This window comes from Salvia hispanica, chromosome 3 (assembly GCF_029641045.1).
Source record: "Salvia hispanica isolate PSC_SH4W2 chromosome 3, Shi_PSC_v1, whole genome shotgun sequence".
Classification (NCBI taxonomy): Eukaryota; Viridiplantae; Streptophyta; class Magnoliopsida; order Lamiales; family Lamiaceae; genus Salvia; species Salvia hispanica.
Genome location: NC_142694.1, coordinates 49174955 through 49193507, shown reverse-complemented (window position 1 = coordinate 49193507; position 18553 = coordinate 49174955). Strand labels below are relative to the sequence as shown.

Genomic DNA, 18553 nt, shown 5'->3' with positions numbered 1-18553 from the left:
CTAAATTATTTCAATATTTGTGGCTGCGATGGAGTGGTTTAACACCGACGAACGATAGATGAACGAGTTCGTCAACGCCAACAACCGGTACCTACCGGCATCGCCCAACCCAAATGCAGCGCCTAGTCCGGGGGTGGCATCCAACATGGACTTGCCATCGCCAGTTAGCACCGATGGGTACGACATCAGTGATATGGAGCCCGCTCAAGGGAGGGGCAAGGCTGCGGCTGCCGATGATGAGGGGCCGAAGAAGTATAGGCCGGAGGAGACATTGTGGCTGGCCAAGAACTTCGTCGACGTCTCTGAGGATCCTATCATCGGCAACCAGCAGAGCAGCAAAGTGTTATGGGAGCGGATTGCCTAGATATATAATATTGGTTGACCAAGAGGGACGTTCGAGCGTAACTACGTGAAGCTACACAAGCATTGAGGTCGGGTCCAAAAGGAGATGATGAAGTGGAATGGCAAGTGGACTAACGTAGTCCGGATGTATCCGAGCAGGCACAACGAGATGGACCTCCTGGCGAAACCCAAGGTTGAGTTTTACTCTGACGGGAAGAAGCACTTCAAGTACTACGATGTTTGGAAGATTGTCGAGAAGAGCCCGAAGTACACCGCTGGGGCAGAACCGGCGGGAAGTGGGGCATCGAAGAGAACCAAAGTTTCCGCCTCCGGAAACTACTCTTCGAGCGAAGGAGGTCTGAAATTCGACCTGGTGGCAGCCGACGACGTCTTCATATCATTCCCTAGTACTCAAAGCCATCCGATGGGAACTTAATCGACAAAGAGAAAAGCGAGGGGAAGGCAACTACAAGTTACCGCTATGCCGCCGCCGCCACCCAATCCTTCTCTGGACAAGATATTCGACTTTATGTTGGATATGAGTATTAGCTTGTGGATGGGCCATCTAACGGAATTAACATCGAGGGATACCTCGACAATGTCGAAGTTCGAGCTCGAGTTGTACCATGAAATGATCGCCTACCTTCGCGCACAAATGAAGAAGAAGTAGTTTTTTCATTCCTAGGAATTGTATTTTTTTTTCTAGGACTTGTAATTTTCATTTTCTAGGACTTGTAATTTTCATTTTCTAGGACTTGTAATTTTTTTTCGACTGAACAATGAATTTTTCGTGTTTTAATTATTCAACGTATTCTATTTTACGAGTAAAATATGTTGTAGTTGTCAATAGTGCAATTTAATAGTTGTGGCTTGGATGGGGCCTGCAAGGTTAGAGGAATTGTGGCCTGGGACTGAAATTTAGGGGATTGATGACGTGGAAGGGACTTAGGGCCTGAACCGGACCGGGAGTTGTGGATGCCCTAATTAGTTAGCAATTGATCACCACCACATATTTAATATATTAAATACTAACTAATGATAATTTAGGCCATCTAAAACTAAATAATTTAATATGATTTTTAACTATTTAAATAATCCTAACTATATACCAGACGAACCCTTAAGTTAGAGACATCAATGCTGGTTAAAAGTTAAAACCAATGGGTCTTTTCTATAATTTTTTTCAAGTGATAAGAATGCGTAGTATTTTTTTCATGAAACTCTTAATTTTGGCACATTTATTGGTTAGGCATACATCAAGATTTAGCTTTACCAAATTCTTAATTTAAGCAATAATAAAAAGACGACTCTCTATATAAAGTAGCATCAACTCACCACACTTCACACTATCACAATTCACACACACCTCCCATTTTTTCTCATTTCAAGCACCTTGTATTCTTTTTGCTATGGAAGAAAGTAAAATTCTCAAACATTTTGAGGGAAAGACCATTTTAATCACTGGTTCCACTGGCTTTTTAGCAAAGAGTACTCTCTCTCTCTCTCGTTATTGTTCCTAATTTGGCCTGGTTCTAATTAATGGTTTTCTTTTTGATATTTTTGCTGGTGTTTTTTAGTATTTCTAGAGAAGATACTTCGATTGCAACCCAATGTAAAGAAATTATTTCTTCTACTGAGAGAGACCCCTAAATTATCTGTCCAACAACGGTTCGAAGAAGAGGTACAAAACCAATTCAATGCATGGTAGTACTATAAATGTAATTATACATAATTTTTCATTTTTGAATTAGTTACATCATAATGTGAAATGTCGATCTTTGCACTCAAATACTCCGGCCATTCAAATCTATATAGCTACCTGCATGCTCCCATTAGAAAGAAAAAAAAAATACAGGCTCAAATTAAATACTAGTAGTACTAGTATATTTTTGATACATATTTGAAATATCTTGTTTATATTTTCACTCATTTTTTATATCCTTTTTTTTGTGATCAGTATTAATCCATGCATATATACATCATAATTATGGATATGGGCTTTAACCATTCGTCGTTTAAGTTTTTGATTAATTAGTTATAAGTTGGACTGCTAAAGTTATTAAATGCATTAAGAAAATAGGATTTTCTATTTCCAAAACTCCTGTGCTCAATCAATAAATCAATAGAACCAATGAAAAATATTTTTAAGGTTGCCATTTCTCGATTCTTTGTATATAGGTTGTGGGCACAGAGCTATTTCGAGTTCTCAAAGAAGAATGTGGGGAAGATTTTGAGTCGATAATATCCTCAAGAGTTGTACCGATATTGGGCGATGTTGGTTATGAAAATTTTGGTATAGTTGATGCACAGCTGAGACAACAAATGTGGCAAGAAATTAATATTATTGTCAACTCAGCCGCAACTACCAGATTTGATGAAAGGTATGTATAGTTATGTGGGATAATTTCAGCTAATTAAATCAAATTTAATAAGGGAATTTTTAAAACAACAAACTTAGTATGTTGACTTTACACTTTTATTTTGGTATTTTGAAATATAGGTATGATGTAGCTTTCGAAATAAATTCGTTGGGAGCCAAGAATGTTCAAGACTTTGGCACAAAATGTTCGAAACTAGAGATGCTTCTTCACGTCTCCACCGGTTAGTTAGTTATTTAGGGTTTGAACAAATTGCTATATAAATAGAGTATTTAATTTTTCTCTCTTTCGACTTCGATCATAAAGTTGGTAACAAATGCTGATCAATAATTTTTCCCTTTCTTGGAATCAATAATATAAATATTTGTTGAGTATATATTACTAGTATGTATATTTCTTGATTTCAATTGAATTTTGAATATATGTAGCTTATGTGCATGGCACTAAGGTGGGATTAATGCAAGAAAAGGCTTTTGGTATGGGTGAAACCCTTCCTGGCGCCAAAATACCATACTTGGACATCAACAGAGAGAAGAGTGTAATTCAAGAAAAATTAAGGTTGCTCCATACTCAGAAGCTGTCAGAAAGAGAAATCACTCTAGCTATGAAGGACTTTGGCATCGAAAGGTTGCTTCACTTTCTTGTATTTTTCTCTTGTTTATACATAGTGAATATATATGTATGCTTTGGACTCATAAAATTAATTGGTGTAAACTAAAACTTAAATTTTGAATTGTATGAGCAGAGCTATGATGCATGGTTGGCCTAATACGTACGTATTTACAAAGGCCATGGGGGAAATGTTGTTGGAGAGATTCAACCAAAACTGCAATGTTGTTATTATTCGTCCCACTATTATTACAAGTACTTTCAAAGATCCATTTCCTGGTTGGGTCGAAGGTCTAAGGTGCAAATATTTTCATTACTTAGTTAATTCTAACTTGGACTAAAGTTATTTAATAGAGTATATATATTTTTTGTGAGTGACCAACAGAACTTTGGACAGCATCTTTGTTGCTTATGGTAAAGGGAATATCAAATTCTTTGTAGGTGATCCACACGCTGCAATTGACTTGGTAAGCTAATGTTGATTCTAGTTTTTTTTACCAAATATATACATTTATCTATAAGTAATTATTGTTGAAACAATTAAATTATAGGTACCAGGTGACATGGTGGTAAATTGCATGATTGCTGCAATAGCTTCACATTCAAATCCAATTAGTGAAAAAGAGGGTATAATTGTATACCAAATAGGTTCCTCGAGGCGAAATCCAGTGAAATATGATGAGCTTAAGTGGTTTATGCATCGTTATTTAAACAATAATCCATTGTTTGATAGCTGCGGAAAACCTATCAAAGTTGTCTCTCCAGTTGTTCTAAATACAATGACTAGCTTTCACAACTACATTTCTTTTCACTATTTGCCATTTGTCCAGGTCAGCTTGTTTCTTTTATTTACTATTTTGTCTATTATCCTAAATAAATTAGATTCATCAATAAAAATAAAATCAATCGTTGTTGTTTTGGTGGTTTACAGATGCTTGGATTGGCAAATATTATATGTTGCAACTTTTTTGAACGTGCATACACTAATGCAAAACGAAGAATCAAAAAAGCCATGCGATTAGCTGACCTTTACAAGCCTTACTTGTTTTCACAAGCAATGTATGTATTTCTATTAAATTTATCTAATCATATGGGGAAAAGGATCTTATTTGATTTAATACTATGTTTTATGTTTTATTGACAGCTTTGATGACAGTAACACTGAGAACTTACGAATGAGTGTGAGAGGAAGCATTATTGACATGGAATTGTTTGATTTTGATCTTAAGGGAGTTATGTGGGATGACTACCTATTGAACACTCATTTTCATGGAATAGCCAAATATGTGTTGGGTGGCTAGTTGTGATGTTTTTCTACACTCCCTCTCTCCTAGCTTGGAGAATTTGTACTACTACTATTATTGTTATTATTATTATTATCATTGTTATTAATATAATATTATTATTGTTATTATTATTTGGGAAAATATATGAATTTAATCTAAATTATTACATATGTGATTTTATCGGGTATGGGCCGACCGACCCATCTCAATTTCCATGACAGAAGAAAAGTTTTAAGGGCCTTAAAATGTGTATTATGATGGGCTCTATGCAGTAACTTAAAAGTTGCATTGTTGGTTTTAACAAAGTAATTGGGCTCATTAAAAAAAATCAAATCAATTAATTAGCTCGATTTAAAAGAAAGTGTGAGTAGAATGCGTTATCAATGAGATTGAGATTGTATCGTGATCAATTGTTAACTTATCATTTAATTACTAACTACAACTAATTTAAGACCATAGGATTTTAGAAAACTTGTGATCTACAATTTGCCACGTGTAATTTTTATTTTTATTGATTAAATTGAAAAGGAAAAAAAAACTACCAAATTAGGGTTTTGGATGAAAATGTCAATATATCGTTTCGAGAATATCAACACAATGCTTTGAGAATGTCAACACAATGCTTTGAGAATATTAACACATTGTTTATATTGACATTCTACCTGTATTATATTGACATATTTTATAAAAAAATTCAATTTTTTTCTTCAAATTTTAACGTCGGAACATATGCAAGTGAGATCTCGTTAGAATCCTTATGAAATTATCTTTAATTTGATATATGTTGTGCGAAAAAATAATTTAAATCGAGAAAGTTATATGCGTTTTAAACTTATGGGATATTTTTCAAAAGTTAGTTACAACTAATTTGTTATAAATTGACCTTAATACCTTCGTTCACGTTTTTTTGTTAATCGTATTGACATTTCGGGGTTGATGATCTAGGCCCTTAATTTAAATATCTAATGACTGTTATTTAGTTGTAGTTAGCAATTAAGTGTTGAGTTAGCAATATAACACTCCTCACGAAAGATATTTTGAAATGATATAATAAGATATTTAGTATCCGTTCAGTTTATAGGACAAAATATGATGGGTTTTGCAATGAAAGACTTGTCAAATTAAACGTCAACGGCCTTTGTTCCAGCGACAAGGAGTTTAGACATTATTGTATGAGGTGCCGAGTTCGAGCCCTCTGAATATAATTTATAATTTCCTCCTATATATAGGAGTTTATTTAAAAAAAATTAAATGAATTCTTGATTGAATGTAATAAGTGATCATAGTTATCACGCTAATTCACATAAAGCATACATTGTGCATATAAATCACGTAAAAGAGTAAAACCCTATTCATAATTCTTTGGATTCGATAAATTGTGATTCTGGTTCGCTACATTTAAAATCAATTCCGGATTCACAGCATTTTGATTTATGATTTTGTGAAATCTACAGGGTATTGACGTTTGATTTCTTCTTTCTGATTTATGTTTCACTTCTATCAATTTGATTTATTTTCCTATAGTGATGTGCAATTTGTTTCATTCAATTTTGGATTGGCTATGATACTACAGTAGAAATGAAGGAGTTTACATTTTCAATTTCTTTCTTAACATAGTGATTAAATTAAGAAACATGAATCCAGTTGAGCAGATTATTCTATGGATGAGATGAACATGTTAGTCAGGAGATTGCCCAGTTTATCCATGAAAAAAAGAGATTAATAATCAAAATACATAGTATATTAGTAATCGTATATCATTAATATTGTCAATATACTTTTTGCTTTTAAGTAATGAATGAATACCCTAAAGTGGCCTAAACTAGACCTGGCCAAGGTTTACTGAACCGTCGGTTAAAACCGAAACTGTAACCGCCGGTTACGGTTCCGAACCAAAACCGTGAGGAATATCTCGAACCGAAACCGTGAATTTTAGAACCGTAGTTCGGTTCAGGTTCCAATTTCGAATCGAAACCGCGACCGAACCGCCGATTAATCGGCAATTTCACGGTTCCGACAATATTCAGTTTATTTCATGTCTTGATGTAGTGTTCAGTTTAAGTATTTCGGTTTATTTCATGTCAACATAATGACATACTACTATTTGATTAGCATTTTAACAAATTCACACAAAATTCTCAAATATTTATGAATTAATATTGATTTGATTTCAAACAAAATTAAGGAGGAAACATGATTTAGTTAATCAAGATCAATTAAAACCAATTAATTTAGTTAATGCATTCTCACTTGATTTATTAATATTAAAAATTAAATAAACACAATTTTTTACATATGGATATGCTCATATGCAGTCTTCAAAATTGATTAATGAATATGGATATAGCATACTACTATAATTAATGTTGAATATGCATTTTTCAAAATTGATTGATTGGTGGTGGGTGATGGTTGCACTTTTCAAAATTGATTGCACAAAACACTATTTTTTATTTATTTTTTTTAAATACTTATTTTTAATTCAAATTGGATTCCATTTCCCCCCATTTTTATCTATAAATACCCCCCGTTTTTTTGTTTATGTTTAGACGAGTACGATACTTGTAAATTATGAGTATCACATTGTAATTTGTTTGTAAATTTTCTCACATTGTAATTTGTATATTGAAATTGTACATTTGATATCATTTTCACCTTACTCGTCTTACTTCAATTTAAACTATCCATTTTATTGTTTCAATTTATTTTATAATTTCAAACTACATGGTAAATAAAATAAAGGAAAAAAACCGTGAAACCGCGAAACCGAACCTAAACCGCTACGAACCGTTCGAAAACCTGCGGTTCGGAACCGAAACTAAAACCGTGAAACAAGCTCACGGTTCGATTCCGGTTCCATATTTCCCAAAACCGGAACTGGCAGTTCCGAACCGAAACCGCCGGTTCATGAACCGTGAGCAAGTCTACCCTAAACCATCACTATTGAGTAAGTTTTATTAACCAATCAGTTAACTACCTTATCAATGTTCTCTTACTAATTTAAATATTAATTTGTTTTAATTAATCAACAACTAATTAATTGATGATTTCCTACGTGCATAAGTTATACGAAAGAAACAATTTGAACAAATGGCATGATAGTCATTACGCTTTGTATCTACGATTAAGTGTGTTGATAAGTTCTTGTTTAGATTTTACTCTTACTTACCCAACAACAAAAATAAAAGTCTAACTTGGTCAACTACAAGCTTTCACGGAATTTCCATGGTAACGCAAAAATTTGTAATCTCGATGCTGCAAGCCAGCAAGCTGATGAAGAAATGATATCCGACATATCTTGTCTACCTAAACAAAGAGGAGAAAGAAGAAAGGAAGTTGGAAGAGGTGGACATCGCTTGTGAATTTCTAGATGTGTTTCCTGACACACTACCAGGTTTACCATCAAACAGACAAGTGAAATTCACCATAGACCTAGAACTAGAATCCCCCTGGTATCAAAGACACCATATCGAATGGCCCCAAAAGAACTAGATGAACTGAAGGTTCAACTGCAAGAATTCCTGGACCTGGGATTCATTAGACCCCGCGTCTCGCCGTGGGGAGCACCTGTACTGTTTGTCAAGAAGAAAGACGGGACCATGAGAATGTGTGCGAACTACCAAGAGCTGAATAAGCTAACCCTCAAGAACAAGTATCTGTTGCCTAAAATCGATGATTTGTTTGATCAGCTCAAAGGAGCCAGTGTATTTTTCAAAATGGATCTGAAGTCAGGATATCACCAGCTGAAGATTAAATCAGAGGATGTGCCCAAGACGGCCTTCCGAACCAGATATGGTCATTATGAGTTTACAATGGTACCGTTTGGACTAACGAATGCACCAATGGTGTTTTATGGACCTAATGAACCGCGTTTTTCACCCTTACCTTGACAAGTTTATTCTAGTCTTCATTGACGACGTGCTGATATACTCCAAAAATAGAAAGGAACATAAGGAGCACTTAAGGACCTCCCTAGAGACGCTACGGGCAGAGAAGCTCTACACCAAATTCATCAAGTGCGAATTTTGGCTCGATGAGGTGAACTTTCTTGGACACGTCGTGACTGCAGAAGGAATCTGGTCACCAGTGATAAGACTCGTTTCATGCATTGGTTTTGGGTGTATTACATGCTTATGGGGAAGATAATGCATAAATTTTGAGTTTAAGTGTGCAGGTTGCTGCTAGGTCAAGTAGATGGTGCAAACTGACCGAACAGATGCAGATTGAGCAAATGTGGAGTGAAAGTGCAAGGAAAAGGACAAAAGAGAGAGAATTCGAAGATACCCCTATTTTAAGGGTACAAATGTCAAATCATGGAAGGCATACCCTAGGGATTTGGGCCTCAAGCCTCCCTATATAAAGAGACCAACATTGAAGAAAGAGGCAGCTCTTACAGCCGTTTTTGGGAGTTCCTCTAGTGCTTTCAGTTCATTTTCTAGCCATTCACTCACAGTCATAAGTGGATAGAGTTCCTAGTTAAAAATTCATTTCAACTCTAATTCCAAGCTCTTTGCATTCTAGTTCATAGGGGGAAGCATCTCAGTTTCGACCGTCTATTAGTTGAAATCGTGTTCCACTGCTCTACGGAGCAAAGAAACAATCACTTACATTTTGTTTTGCATCTTTTAGTTCTGTTTTCGCAAGTGTTTTAGTATTTTGAACATCTTAGTTTAAAGATCTTTTGGTATTTCGTTGTTGGGGTTTGAATATTGATGTTAGATTTTGTTCGATCTGGTTTAAATCTGAAGTTATGGAAGTTTTTGTTGGTGTTTCTGTTGGATCTGGTGGAGTTGAGCTTTATTTGTGATTTGTTGGATGCTTTTTGCAATTGGTAGTGTTAGAATGTCTTAAATCTAGTTTGTTAACGTTCGATATTTTAGATCCATCCTAGTTAGTGTTTAATTTCACAGCTTTGGTATGTTCAGTTTTTCTGCGTTAATGGTGTTTGATGCTCATTCTAACTATGTTTTTAGCTTAGTTACATGAAGAAGATGAAGTAGGAGGTAGTTAGAGTTCAGATCTGCAATTCTACTTTATGCTTTTCACTTTTACAACTTTTCTACCAACTTAGACTGTTTAGGAAATCTGGTCCCCACTTTAATTTTTTGTATTGTCTGCATATTTTAAGAATGTTTTCAGCATGATCTTTAGTTGCAGGTGCTCTTAGTTGTTCAATTTCAGATTTAAATGTTTGTTTCAAGTTTAGTCGTTATGCATGCTTTCTGTACGGCGCTTGTCTAGTTGATCAGTTAGGTAGAGTACTCTGTTTAGTCTTCCGAGTCCAGTTGATACTTAACCCACTTAGTTGCATGGCAGCAGCCAAAAATCCCTCCAAAACGTCCTGAACATATGCTTTTCGCCTCCATCCTTGTGGGATTCGATCCTTACTTCCCTATACTAATTACTAGTATTTGTGGGTTAAGGTTTTGAAAGTAGCTTCGGATTGCGCGTCCGATGACACGCTGATAGGTCTAGCGAATCTGCTAGATCAGTTTGGTCCAGTCAGTATGCTTGATCACTCTGCAATTTATATTTTATTTTCAGCATGAGCTTCGTAGCAAGTTTCACCCAGCAAAAGTAGAGGCGGTACGAAATTGGAAAGTGCCAACTACACCCAACGAAATTCGAAGTTTCTTAGGACCAGCTGGCTACTATAGGAGATTCTCGAAAATCGCATGGCCAATGACCCATCAACTAAAGAAGGGAACCAAGGTCTCATGGTCCCCTGAGTGTGAAGCAAGCTTCCAGCTATTGAAGGAGAAATTGACCAGCGCACCCGTACTATCAGTCCCAGAACCCGGAACGGAGTACGTAGTCTATACGGATGCCTCCAAGAGCGGACTTGGATATGTGTTGATGCAAAACGAGAAGGTGATCGCTTATGCGTCCCGACAACTCAGACCGCACGAGCTCAACTATCCAACACACTACCTAGAACAGGCGGCAGTTGTCCATGCCTTGAAATTTTGGAGACATCACTATACGGAGTTAGGTGTGAATTTTTCACGGACCACAAGAGTCTCAAATATTACTTCGAGCAGAAGGACTTGAACAAGCGACAGAGGAGATGGCCCGAAATAGTAAAAGACTATGACTGTGACGCCCCGGAATTTCGATCCTTTCCTTCGGGATAAATCGGATTTATTAGCTTAATTAATTTCGTCTGGAAGATGTGTAATCGTAGACGTGGTTGTAATTTTCGAATTTGGAATAATGCAAGTATTTTTCGTTGGATAAAATAAAGTGCAAAGAAGTTTTGTGTCAAGGATAAAAGTAAAGCTATGCTTTTATTAGATAAATAATTGAGGAACAAATTACACAAGAATGTCGAAGAATTTATTCACATAGTGCTTACATAAGTGAAAGTGACAATACACTCTTATATTACAACTCTTCTCTAGAGACTCTAATTACATGAAAATGGAAAGTATGACTATAGCTCCCAAACCAACATTTGGATCTTTCCAAGAAGGGGATCATGAGGATCTTGAGGAAGATCATCTCTTCCTCTCTCTCGACTTCTACACCACCTTGATAGCCAAGCTACACCAAAGAAACCTATAAAGAAATAGCCACCAAAGAGGTTAGAAAGATTCCAATAAAAGAGCAAGGATTTTGGCTTTCACCAATAAGGTATAAGTGATGATCAAGACATCACATTGCTGCCATGGGATCGGAAAAAATATGCCCAAGAACCGAGACATCCCCAATTCTCCACATAGAGCAATAGAGACAATAGTAAACAAGGGATGAAGTCATCATCTAGGCCTAAAAGGGAGTAAGCAAGATCCCTCCTTACACCAAGAACAAGGCTGAAAATACAGCCAAGGATGTCATCCAAAAATTGCACCAAAACGGCAAGAATCTCACAATCATCAAGCTCGAAAGTGAGAGAGCTAGCAAGCCCAAAATAGGAGCCTTTGGCTCCAAGTCTCAAACCTAGCTTTCAATAGATTAGCACCATATAAGCAGCCTCTCTTCACCTCCTCCACCACCACATTCCATCACCACAAATTCCACACAACACCAAGCGCGAAGAGCAGCGAGGGAGGAGGGAGAGGGCAGCGAGTGGTGACGGCAAGGACAACCACCACCGATACAAGTTCAACAAGTAAGGTAAACAACCTCAACACCCATCTCCATCGCATCATGTAGATCAACCAAATAGATAGCCAATAACTTAGATTCATAGAAGCTCAATAGAATAGTCATAACAATAGCAAGCATAAAGAACCAAGCATCAACAGAGGGTACCAATGCTTAGTCAAGTATGAGATACTCCCAAATCAGTAAACCACAAGTATGACAATCATAGAAACAAGACTAAGTGTAGCAAAAACAATAGCAAGCTCATCCCAGTGATTGAATACAGCCAAGTTTCGAATCAATAAGCGCTAGAGAGCCCCAAAGCTTTCGTTGTTATTGTTAGAAATTGAGTAGAAGGGGGGGAGGAGACTTAGCTTAGGCGGAGAGGCTGCCGGGCGACGGCGAGTGTCGACGGAGCCGAAGAACTTCCGCGGAGAAGCTGCGGATCACGGTGGCAGCAGGGGCGAGGCGGCCGGCAGACGGGCGAGTGTCGACGGAGTCCGGAAGCTCCTGCGAAGAAGCTGCAGGCCGCGGCTGAGAGAGGGAGGAGAAGGCGATGCCTCCCCACGCCCCCTCTCGCCGGAAAGCTGTGCTGCAAGGCGGCGGCAGCGGCAAATGACGGGGAACGACGGTGAAGAAGGGTCGCCGCTCGCGTAGTGAAGTGGCGAACGGCGCGAGAACCGGCGCTGGCGGGACTCCAAAATCCCGGCAAGCCTGGCGGCGCGGTTTCGCCGGAGAGGAAAGGCGCCGCCTCTGATTTTGAAGTTAGGGATTTTAATTTTTGATTTGGGGATTTATTGTGGAGATAAATGATGAGAAGAGAAAGGATTTTAAGAAAAGAAGGAGGGACCTCCGGCGACGCCGGAGATGGCGACTCGCCGGAGAAGTCGCGGGCGGAGAGTGGAGGAAGCACCGCCATTCCTCCTCCGATCTAGTTTTTCCCAATTCTTGTTTTTGAGAAATGTGGGAGAGGGAGAGAGAGAGTTGACCGATGGGTGAGGGAGTATAATGTGGGCTGCCCCATTTCTAAATTTTGGAAGTGGGCCACTCTTTTTTTTCCACTTGTTGGATCCTTGAATAATAAGAGGATTGGGCTCTAATAATTAAATCAACCAATTGGGCCATTCTAAGCTAGTAGGGAGTGTTGGGCTCTAGCATTTAATTAGCGGGCTAAGAAATTAGTAGATTGGGCCAATGATTTAATTATGGGAAGTTGGAATTAAATTAAGGATTTTGAGATGGAGCTCGAAGGTCGAGGAATTAATTTCCGAATGATTTATTTAGACTCCGAGAAATAAAGTAGTAAAGTGGGAGGCGCGAAAGCCGACCGGTGTCGCCCCGCGACGCCATGGGCGGCCTTAAGAAAAATCCGAAGAGAAGGATTTTTGAAGAGACTTTCCAAGAATTCATATTCTTGTTAATAAGTGCCCGAATATTTAAGTTAGAGAAAATAGAATTTCTCCAAGTTAATAAAGAGAATAAATAAACTCTGCAGAGTAGTAAAGCCGAGGTAGGATTAAGAAAAATCCTATAGGCCGAGACTGAGATATAGGTGCTATCCAATAGGATGCATGCATTCTTTCTAAAGAGAAATAATTCAAGTATTAATTAGCGTGCTACGCTATTTATTTTCAAGGGATAAATTGCTCGAGGGCGAGTGAGGCCAAAGCGAGTAATTGAGTTGAGACATAAGCATATCAGGTGGGCTTTCTTTTAATATCCAGCACTATAGTGTGGATATAAAGCAAATACTTTTGAAGTTATGAAAAATCATTTAATCAAAATGAAGCAGTGATTATTTTAAAGTTGTTGTCATGCCATAAAATGTTTGTTTTGAGGCCTATCTGTTGGGGTAATAGCCCGTGGGTATTGGCGATGCCAGCCCGAGTTTAACGAATTCGGTTCCCAATAGGACCGCAAATCCTGTTCGGAATAATGTGCACGAGAGCCGTGAGCCATCAACTGTTGGCCGGCGATGTGTCCGCTGAAGGTGGCCACCTTCACGGTACACGATTCTCAGATAAGGCGAGGATCCAAAAGAACTTAGACTGCAGTCAGACTTTTAAGATCACAAGAGAATTTAGTATGCTCGGGCCTTTTAAGAAAAACCCCCGTGCGATACTGTGGATGGATGACAACTATATATATTGTATGTTTTGTTTTCGGCATGTGTCCACTGAGTACTCCTGTACTCAGCCCTGCATGTATTTATAAATGTGCAGGTTGAACGTCAAGAGGATGGAGAAATGATCGGAGTCGATGCTACTAAATAATCAAGTGGATCTTTCACGATTCGTGTCTTCATACACGAAGTCGTCTAGTATGGACTTATTCCGCTGCTCTTTTGTGAAGTGAGACATCTTAGAATCTCACCTTCGAACTCTGATTTATTGATGAAATGTTTATTCTAGTTCTAAGACCATGTAATGGCACATTTGACTTCTATTCTATGATATGATCGACTTGGCCTTCGGGTATATTCACAAGTTCTTTCCCCTCTTCTTTCCCCGTTTCTTTAATCCCTCCCATTAGTCGCGATTTACCCGCTTTCGCTATCCTTAGCAAAGTGCGGTCGTGACAATGACTGTGGCATTAATTACCACTTGGGCATGGTTTAACGTCGTGGCAGACGCGTTGAGCCGTAAGACTCAACACCAATTAGCAGTCTTGTTCACCCAGGAAGAGAAACTGCTATGAGAATTTGACAGAATGAGTTTAGAGATAGTGCGAGCACCCGAGACGGTAGAGGACATAATTTCCCCTCTAATAGTTATTCCCGATTTGAGAGGCAGAATTGTCGATGCCTAGAGACGGGACGAGACTCTGGAGAAGTTGCGCCTAAAAGTGAGAACAGGCGAACAAGAGAATTACCGGGAGGAACCGGAAAATGCGCTCACGTTTGAAGGGAGACTGTGTGTGCCGAATCAGGAAGAGCTCAGAAATGAGATAATGAGCGAAACACACGATACTCCATGCACCGTCCACCCAGGAAGTACAAAAATGTATCAGGACTTAAAGAAGAAGTTCTGGTTGGACGGAATAAAAAGAGATGCAACATCTTTCGTTGAGAGATATCTTGCTTGTCAGCAAGTGAAGGCGTTGCACCAACAACCTTATGGGAAGTTGAGATTCCCGAGGGAAATGGGAACATATAGCCATAGATTTTGTCGCAGAACATATTTCTAAATGTGCAGGTTGAACGTCAAGAAAAAGGAGTGAAGATTAGAGTCGATGTTAGTTAAATAAGTAAGTAGATCTTCCAACGATTCGTGTCTTCACACACGAAGTCGTTTAGTAAGGACTTTTCCGCTTTACTTTTGCTAAGAGAGAATCGTACTCTCTTTCATTGAAACTCTGATTTATTAGAAGAAATGCTTATTGTGCTTCTAAGTCCTTGTAACTGAATACTTGACTCCTAATTTTTATGATGTCATGTGACTTGGCAATTGCTCGTATTCTTAAGTTCTTCCTTTTTCTTTTCCCCGCTTTTTTAATCCCTCCTATAAACCGCGTTTGCTACCCTTAGCAAAATGCGGTCGTGACATTTAGAAAGTCAAAGAAGTTCAATTTGTGAAATTTACTTCTATATTTAAATGATATAATATTAGTTAGATATAAATTTTAAAAAGTTTAAGAGCTTCAATTTATGAAAGTTGCCCAAATAATGGAACGTTTTTATTGCTATGATTGTTTATAATTTCATACCATACATAATTGTTGTAAGTTAGTAGTGTTTGGGATGTCTTAGTGCTAGGCTATTAGGATGTCCACACTATTTGTGAATGCTCTTACAAAGGGTAATTTAGTACAAAATAATAAGCCAATAAAAAAACCTATTCAAAGAAAAATCGATTTAAAATTTGAGGGAATTTGTTATATACAAATTTTGTCAATTTATCTTTACTCAGAAATTTATTACAATGTAAAATATGTAAAACATCCTATTTTGTATATACTATTTTTTGTTAATTTATCACTATCCTAAATGAAATTCATATAAATGTGGGGTAACAAGGGTATTTTAATAAATAAATACTTATCTCGAAATAGATTGGGCAAACTTCTAATTTTTGCGCACGCAAATATCTAAAATCTAATGAAACAATTTTGAATAAGGTTCTTTTTTTGGTAAATTGTATTTCTTGAAATGCTAGTAACTGAGTTTAATGACTTAATTAATGGAGCATTTTAATCGGATAATTGCACTCATTACACCGAAGAGAATCACATTTTATTTCATTTATTAAAGTTCATGGGACGACGACTATCTAATACATATAGTATAATTTTTATTTTTACATTTATTTTATGTTATTGCTCGTCTTATCTTATCCAATCATTTTATCTTTTTGGAATATCATTTTATCTTTAATGCTCTCTATGCAAATTCACGGCATTTCATTGTCACTATAATTTAGTAAAATCACTATTTCCGGAGAAAAATGCGTTAATGACGATCATAATCATTTGGAAAAGTGTCGCTTAAAATTTATAACTAATTTGGAAAATTATCCATCACATTGTATGGTGGTGTACCATACGCCATTCTAAGAGCACTCCCAATGGAGTTCCCTAAAAACTCCCTTATTTCTCCCTAACTCCTGCCACATCAGCGCCACATCAGCACCAAAATTTATCCCCAGTTTTTAGCCAAGTGCTACATTGGTTTCTCCCTTATTTCTCCCTTATTTCTCCCTAACTCAACATTTCATTTTTACATCATTATTTTTTATATTATTTAATTTTCCCTACAAATGTATTTAATAAATAGACTAATAATGAACAATTCATCGTTGTATTAATCATTGGAAAATATAATACAACGAGAAAAAAAAAACTACAAATAAAAAACGCAAATAAACAAAGATTTAAAAAAAAAAAATCTAAGACGGAGGGGCCGGAGGGGCGTCGGGATCGAGCCCCAGCGTACTCTGCAGGTGTTGGATGCATTTCCAGAGGGCCGCCTTTTCTTCAGGGGTCCCGCCGCCGGTGAAGTACAGCGTGTACATCTGGGTCAGATTGGCGACATTGCTCGAATAAGTGGCTTTTTCTAAGTCGATGACGGATTCCGACGCGACTTCCGACGTTGCGCCCTTCCCCTTCCGCCTCCCCTTCGCCTTCTTCACTCCCTCCGGGCGCTCGTGCGGACCATCCCCACTCAAGTCGATGTGGGCCGCGCTCCCCTCGCTCTCCGAAACGCTAAGTCGCGAGCGCACCGATTTCCCGTGCAGCGCGTCGTGCATTCCCGTCCGGAATTTGGGGAGATCCTTCAGCTTATCGTAGATGTTCCAATACTTGAAGCCCTTCGTCGACAAGTACTGGCTACTATACATCCGGATGGCCTCATCTCGGACCATGTGCTCGTTCTGGCCACTCGTCATGTGAGTCATCAAGTTAGAATAAATACCGTTGAAGTGCCCGCAGTCCCTCATGAGGCGCTCCCAATGCCGACGGATCGCCTCGCTGCCATGGTCCTTCATTGAGGCAGTCTTGTGGCTCCTGTACTTCGCGGCAATCCGCTCCCAGAATATGATCTCAGTCTGGTAGTTGCTGCGCTCCGCGTCCTGTGACGTGTCCGCCCAGCAGTCGGCTATCAGCTCGGACTCTTGCAGAGTGTAAGTAGTCCTTACCCGCTTCGGCCTCTCATCGGAACCCGTATCAGTCGCAGCCGACGACGCCGGCGCCTTCCCCCTCCCGCTCCTAGAAGGCGGCTCGGTGGGCGTTTCTTCCACCTCGAAGTCCTCCGCGCTCAGTGTCGCGGCCTGAGATTCTTGGTCGCCTGGGGTTGATCCGGGGGTGTCGAACTGGGGCCGATACACATCGTCGGCTGGAAAGGGCATTCTGCCGGCAGAGTTGAAGTACGGAGAAAGTCTCCGCGCCGGAGGAGTCTGCAAAGGAGACGGACCCCCGTATGGAAGTTGGCCGGGAGGAGAACCCATCGCCAACAACGACTGCATCCACTGCTCGTTTGCTTCATCCGTGTTGGGAATTTGTGAACTCGACTCTTTCCCCTTACCCTTATCCTTACCCGATCGGGAACTTTTCTTCCAAAAGCTCATAATTTTGATGAAAATTGAAGATTGGGAGAAGAGATTGAAAATGGAGAGAATGAAGATTGTGGGTGATGAATGGAGGAAGTGGAGGAAATATTTATAGGGGTGGAATGTAAAATAGCCGTTGGGTTCAAAAAAAAAAAAAAAAAATTTTAATTATCGCCGATTATCGCCGAGCGTCGCCACAGTGGCCGGCGATCGCTCGGCGATAATCCGGCGTTAGAACGCCACTCGGCGAAGCAACGGCAACATTATCGCCGAATTATCGCCGACTTCGCCACAATGGCCGGCGATAATTCGGCGATAACCGGCGATTTATCGCCGAGAATTCGCCACCTCCATTGGGAATGCTCTAAGAAATTTCATTTGCTACGATATTAATTGCGATTGATTTAGGTAAATCTAATTGGAGTGGATATATATTTAGGTAAATAGAGTATTTACAAGTACTTTAAATTTTTGTACATAACATCGATACTAATTGAAACATATAAGAATAAAAAACAATGTGAAGTAATGGGGTGGGGTAGAGATTCTTCACAAAATATACACCTTTATCTTTAAATACACATTTAGGAACTGATTAAATATTTTCCATGATGTGACACGCATTATCAAGTCAGCATCTACGAAGGGATTTCCACAGATGCCCCCTACACAAATTGAGCAGTAGCACTACGTGTCAAAGGATAAGGTCGAACTACAAGGGTATTAATGTAAGTTCACGAACCAAACGTATTTGATTATGCAAGGGACGTGTATTAATTATCAAATGACTCCACCTTCGCTTAATTTCTTT

The 18553-nt window shown here is 38.6% G+C and overlaps 1 protein-coding gene across 1 annotated transcript; it reads left to right on the top strand.

Annotated features, from left to right (window-relative positions):
• The first annotated feature begins 1712 nt into the window (after window positions 1-1712).
• Window positions 1713-4735, top strand: LOC125208987 (fatty acyl-CoA reductase 1-like). Its single transcript, XM_048108544.2, has 10 exons — window positions 1713-1830; window positions 1920-2023; window positions 2521-2723; window positions 2843-2943; window positions 3149-3347; window positions 3466-3627; window positions 3715-3796; window positions 3881-4159; window positions 4261-4388; window positions 4474-4735. Exons 1-10 carry the CDS (start codon window positions 1752-1754, stop codon window positions 4628-4630), a joined length of 1494 nt encoding a protein of 497 aa, XP_047964501.2. The 5' UTR covers window positions 1713-1751; the 3' UTR covers window positions 4631-4735.
• The last annotated feature ends 13818 nt before the right edge of the window (window positions 4736-18553 follow it).

Coding starts and splice junctions, on each gene's coding strand:
- LOC125208987 (XM_048108544.2), top strand. CDS start 1,752: ATGGAAGAAAGTAAAATTCTCAAACATTTTGAGGGAAAGACCATTTTA. Junction 2,724..2,842: donor ACTACCAGATTTGATGAAAG/GTATGTATAGTT, acceptor TTTGAAATATAG/GTATGATGTAGCTTTCGAAA. Junction 3,628..3,714: donor GGTTGGGTCGAAGGTCTAAG/GTGCAAATATTT, acceptor AGTGACCAACAG/AACTTTGGACAGCATCTTTG.